Source organism: Solanum dulcamara, chromosome 9 (assembly GCF_947179165.1).
Source record: "Solanum dulcamara chromosome 9, daSolDulc1.2, whole genome shotgun sequence".
In the NCBI taxonomy this organism is placed as follows: Eukaryota; Viridiplantae; Streptophyta; class Magnoliopsida; order Solanales; family Solanaceae; genus Solanum; species Solanum dulcamara.
The window spans coordinates 53,676,198-53,682,270 of NC_077245.1; the positions used below are offsets into that span (position 1 = coordinate 53,676,198).

Genomic DNA, 6,073 nt, shown 5'->3' on the forward strand with positions numbered 1-6,073 from the left:
AAGTTTTATCATGTTGAAGTTATTGAATTGTGATTTTGCTTATTTATATCGTTGGAGATGAGATTGGCTAACTTATTTTGTATATGTATGCTTGTTATGTTGAGTTTACTTGTCTATGATTTGCTTATTGACTAACCATGTGATCCTACCAGTGTACCATTATTTTTGTGTATGAATACTACATTTACTGTCTTTTGTTGAGTACAGGGTATATTCAGGCATTGCGGAGAGACCTCACCTAGAGGAGTAGTGATCTTGCTCGAGTCCAAGGTTGAGGTATTCTGTCATGCTGTCATGGACTCTCTCATCCGTTCTAGTCCTTCTTTCGAGACTTAGAAGTTCAGAAAATTGCCATTATTAATGATTTTCTTGGGGAATTGCATTCCGCTTTCTAGACTAGTTTAGTTAGAGTTTAGGTATAATGACTTTCAGTTCCTAGGATGTTTTCACATCTTTAGTTTGTTTTTAGAATGTTTTCTAAGTTTATAGGGACTCAATATTATTCTTTAATTTAATCCTGCTTCCACAATCCTTTAACTTTTATATCTTCTCAGTGTGTTAGTCTTGGCTATGAAAATGGTTCTCCCACCGGAGGGTTAGAGTGGGGGCCAGTCATAGCGGGTCGGGGTCATGACAAAGTTGGTATTAGATCCTAGATTCCGTGATCTCATTGTACCAAAATGAGTCTTGTAGAGTCTTGCGAAAAGGTACAAAGACATCTGTACTTTTCTTTGAGAGTCTACCGAATTTTAGGAAAAGTTTTGTTGTCTTCCTTTCTCCGTGCTATAACTTGATTCCAATTGGTATCTAGTAATCCAAATTGGTATCTAATCTCTTTCACTCTCTTGTCCGCAGATAGTTAATATACGCTATAATGATGTACGTCCCATAGCTCCAGTGGTCTAGAGGAAAAGCCTATTGTTCGAGGAAGAGGCCGAGGTAGGAGAAAAAGAGGGAGACGCGATAGGGGCAGAGGGAAAGGAGCACCCGCCAGGGTGGAGATTTTGATTGAAGAGGTGCCAGTAGGTGAGGCCCCTCCTTCTCCCCAGAATGAGCTAGAGGATGATGTAGAGGTTGGAGAAGAAGAGGAGAATGTTGAACAAGAGGAAGACATCCAGACTGGGTTGTTAGTATTCCCTCTTTGGACCCTACTCTTGCACAGCAGGTTATGGCCTTTTTGAGTGGGCTTGCTGGTACAAAAGTCATTCCCACTATGCCCGTAGCACCAGTTCCTGTTGCTCATCATTTTTCTGCTATAGCTCTATAAGAAGATGAGGTGGTAGGCACAAATGCCTTTTTTAGACCACTAATGGGTCCTGTGATGATTGGTACTAAGCATGACATGCTTACCAAGTTCCTAATGCTTAAGCCGCTGGTCTTTCATGGCACTAAGAATAAGGATGCCTATGAGTTCAGCCTTGACTGCTATGAGAGGTTGCACAAGCTGGGTATAGTGCACCAATATGGAGTAGAGTTTGTGACATTTCAGCTGCAAGGTAAAGCCAATCAATAGTGGAGGCACTATGTGGAGTGTCGTTCGCCAGTATTGTCCTCACTTACTTGGGTTTAATTTCATGCCCTGTTCCTAGAAAAGTATGTGCCCTGTTCCTTAAGGGACAGAAACAAGGATGACTTTATGGCATTAGAGCAGGGAGGATTATTAGTGGCTGCTTATGAGGCCAAGTTTTATGCGTTGTCCAGGTATGCTACCCAGCTAATCACTACAAAGGAGGAGAGAATCAAGTTTTTTATGAAAGGGTTGAACCCCGAGTTGCAGGTGCTGTCAATTCATATGATGACTTCAGGCAGGAGTTTCAACGAAGTCACTGACTTTGTGAAAATTAAAAGGTAGAAGGTGTGAGAAGAGATGAACAGGCCAAAGCTTTGGCCAAGAAGCCCAAAAGCACAGGTAATTTTTAGTGATCCGATTCTAGAGGGTCAGGCAGGCCGGTAATTGCAGCCTGGCCAATTCAGTCAGCACTACCCGCTTCTACTAGCAGTTTTTCGGGTACTCTATAACAACATCTGTCCTGTGAGGGTCAGAGAGCATCATTCCTAGGTAGCAGCTATCTTTTGATCACGTATGCTTTAATTGTGGAGAGCCTAGGAATATATGAAGGGATCACCCCCACGAGATAATTTCAGCAACCCAGTAGGCCCGAGCAGTGGTACCAGCAGCTAGGGAAAGCAATGGTAGAGGACGTTCACAGGTTGGGCGATGAGGAAATCTAAGAGGTCATGAGGAACGAGGTAATGGTAGTGTAGGTGAAGAGAAGCTCAGTTAGGTAGGGAGGTAGCCCGTCAAGATGATCGGCTCAGTTTTATGTATTTTCAGGCAAGAACGAGGCAGAGGCATTTAACGCAGTAATCATATATACTATTCTTGTTTGTGATCGGATAGCTACTGTGTTGTTTGATTCAGGTTCTACTTATTCTTATGTGTCTGTGAAATATGTCTTGGATTTTGATGCATTGTGTGATATACTAGATGCCCCTGTCCTTTTTTATACCCATGTTGGAGAGTCAGTCATGCCCATGTTTATCATGCTTGTTCTGTAGTATTTATGGGATACCAGACTTTTTTTGACTTAGTGATTTTAAATATGACAGATTTTAATGTAATCTTAGGTATGACTTGGCTATCCCCTTATTTTGCAGTACTTAATTGTAATGCAAAAACTGTGACTCTAGAGATCTGGGGAAGAAAAAGTTTAGAGTGGAAAGGGGTGTACAAGCCTAAGCTAACTAAGGTCATATCTTTTCTCTAGGCTAGAAAAATGGTGGGCAGGGATGTTTGGCCTATTTGGCCCATATTCAAAATGTGGATGTAGAGTATCATTCTATTGAGTCTATCCCGATAGTGTGTAAAATTTCAGAAGTGTTCCCTTAGACTTGCCTAGTATTCCTCCTGATTGAGATATAGATTTCTGCATGGACTTAGAGTCAGGAACTCATCCAATTTCTATTCATCCCTACCGTATGAATCAGGAAGAATTGAGAGAGCTTAAGGCTTAGATCCAGGAGCTTCTTGAAAAGGGATTTATTCATCCCAATGCTTCCCTTTGGGGTGCTCCGATGTTGTTCGTTAGGAAAAAGGATGGTAGTATGAGAATGTGCATTGACTACTGACAACTGAATAAGGTTACCATCAAAAATAAATACCCTTTGCCTCATATTGATGACCTTTTTGAAAGTTGCAAGGTGCATCAATCTTCTCAAAGATTGATCTCAGGTCTGGATATCACCAGTTGAAAATTAGGCCTGAGAATGTGCCCAAAACAACTTTTAGAACCAAGTTTGAACACTATGAATTTTTGGTGATGTCTTCTGAGTTGACTAATCCACCTGCCGCTTTTATGAGTTTTATAAATGGGGTGTTCAATCCATTCCTGGATTCTTTTGTGATCGTGTTTATAGATGATTTATTGGTCTATTCTAAGAGTGAGCAGGAATATACAGACCATCTCTAGATTATCTTAGGTGTTTTAGGGAGACAAAGGTTGTATGCAAAATTGTCTAAGTGTGAATTCTGACTGCCTTCAGTTCCCTTCTTAGGTCATGTGATTTCAAAGAAAGGAGTAATGTTAGACCCGCAAAAGATTGAAGCAGAACTGGGCTTGGCCTAGTTCCGTGACTGAGGTTAGAAGTTTTGTGAGACTGGCCAGTTATTATCGCCGGTTCTTGAAGAAATTTGCTTCTATTGCTGCTCATTTGACTAGGCTGACTAAAAATGAGGTGCCATTCGAGTGGACTGACAAGTGCGAAGAGAGCTTGCAAAAGGTTAAAACTCTTTTGAACACAATACTAATTTTGACCCTGCTGGCAAAGGTATAGACTTCATTGTTTATTGTGATGCTTCACATTTAGGTCTGGGTGTTGTGGTGATGTAGTATAAGAATGTTGTAGCTTATGCTTCGCAACATTTGAAGGTGCATGAGAGGAACTACCCAACTCATGATTTAGAGTTGACAGCGGTAGTGTTTGCACTGAAAATCTGGAGGCATTATTTCTATGGAGTCAAGTGTGAGGTATTTACTGATCACTGCATCTTACAACATGTGTTCACCTAGAATGACTTGCATTTGAGACAACGAAGGTGGATGGAGTTGCTCAAAGACTATGATGTCACCATCTAGTATCATCTAGGTAAGGCGAATGTGGTAGTAGAGCATTGAGCCAGAAAATGGTTAGTATGGGAAGTCTAACCTGTTTGGGAGCCTAAAGCTACCCCTAGATAGGAAATTCAGGCCCTAGAGGCCAGGTTCATGAGACTAGGCATCTCAGAGAAAAGTGGGGTAATGGCCAATATTGAGATAGAAGAGATCAAAGCCAAGCAATTTGAGGATGAGACTTTGAATGAAATTAGAGGAAATGTGTTGATGGGCAAGGCTCAAGATTCAACACTTGATGCAGGTGGGGTGCTCCACTTTGGGGGGGAGGATTATTTTTCTCTAGGTAGATGGCTTAATTCAGAAAATTTTGTTTGAGTCTCATGGTTCACGATACTCTATTTACTCCGGAGTGACTAAGATGTATCAAGAATTGAAACATCTATATTGGTTGGTATGGTATGAAGAAAGAAATAGTTGAATATATAGCCAAGTTTCAGAATTATCAGCAGTTGAAATATGAGCACCAAAGACCTACAAGTTTATTACAAAAAATGCTCATTCTCGAATGGAAATGGGAGAGAATAGCCATGGACTTCGTGGTGGGACTTCCCAAGACCTTGGTAAAGTATGACTCCACTTGGGTGGTGGTGGAAAGGTTGACAAAGTCAGCACACTTCATTCCGGTTAGAGTGGACTACAATGCACAATAGCTGGCCAAGATTTATGTGAAAGAGATAGTAAGGCTGCACGGGGTTCCCCTTTCTATCATTTTAGACCATGGCACACAGTTCACCTTTAAGTTTTGGGGGAAGTTGTATGAAGAGTTGGCTACTCAACTCACTTTCATCACCGCTTTTATCCGCGGAAAGATAGTAAATCAGAAAGCACTATACAAGTGTTGGAAGACATGTTGAGGGCATGTGTGATTGACTTTGTGGGGCATTAGGAAATTTTCTTGCTCTTGCGTGAGTTCTCCTACAATAATAGCTACCATTCGAGCATTGAAATATCACCATTTGAATTTCTTTTTGGAAGGGGATACAAGTCTCCCATAGGGTGGTTTGAAGCTAGAGAAGTGGAGACATTAGGGGTAGACTAAGTGAGGGATGCTCATGATAAGGTAAGGACCATCCAAGCTAAGCTTCTAACAGCTCAAAGTCATTAGAAAGAATCTGCTGACTGTAAGGAGAGGGATGTGAATTTTGAGGCTGGTGAGCAGGTATTTCTAAAGGTTTCACCAATTAAAGTGGTAATTAGGTTTGGCAAGAATGGAAAACTCAGTCCTCGCTATATTGACCCTTTTGAAATTCTTGACTGTATAGGGCCAGTGGCGTACAGATTGGCCTTACCACCTAGCTTGTCTAAAAGGATACCCGGTGCTTTATGTATTGATGCTGAAAAAGTACCATAGATATTGGGACTTGGTGTTATTAGACAAGGACCTTCAGTATGAGGAAGAACCAGTTGCAATCCCTGATCGTGATATCTGGAATTGAGGACTAAAGAGATCAATATGGTTAAAGTGTAATGAAAACATCGCTCGAAAGAAGAAACTACTTGGGAGACTGAAAAAGACATGGGAGACAAGTATCATCAACTGTTCGTCGAAATAGGTACTACTCTATCTCTACTTTAGCCCTATTTTTCCTAGTTAGTCACTCGAGGATGAGTGATGGGTAAATTGATATCTATTATAATGACCTATCCCCGTTGTTATGGATAGGCTAGTGGGAAATAATTTTGGGCCAAAAAACTTTGGGTAGTAACTTCGAAAAAATTTAGCCTAGGCCAAACTTGGATGAATTTTGAGTCAGATAAGGTCTAGAGTGACCCTGTGAATGATAGGGGATCAAATCTCTAATTTTATTAGGTAATATGATAGACAAGACGATGCAGAGCATTTATGTCTTCGTAAAATGTATTCGAGCATGTAAAACTCCCAAAATTGTACTTAGCGTAAA

At 40.9% G+C, this 6,073-nt stretch overlaps 1 protein-coding gene across 1 annotated transcript; it reads left to right on the forward strand.

The window, feature by feature from the left end:
• The first annotated feature begins 1,309 nt into the window (after positions 1–1,309).
• LOC129903694 (uncharacterized) lies at positions 1,310–5,608 on the forward strand. The gene is made up of 10 exons (XM_055979241.1): positions 1,310–1,496; positions 1,590–1,777; positions 1,849–1,909; positions 2,336–2,522; positions 3,233–3,428; positions 3,589–3,780; positions 3,891–4,028; positions 4,248–4,418; positions 5,278–5,331; positions 5,435–5,608. The coding sequence occupies exons 1-10, from the start codon at positions 1,310–1,312 to the stop codon at positions 5,606–5,608; spliced, it is 1,548 nt and encodes a 515-aa protein (XP_055835216.1).
• Positions 5,609–6,073: the final 465 nt, after the last annotated feature.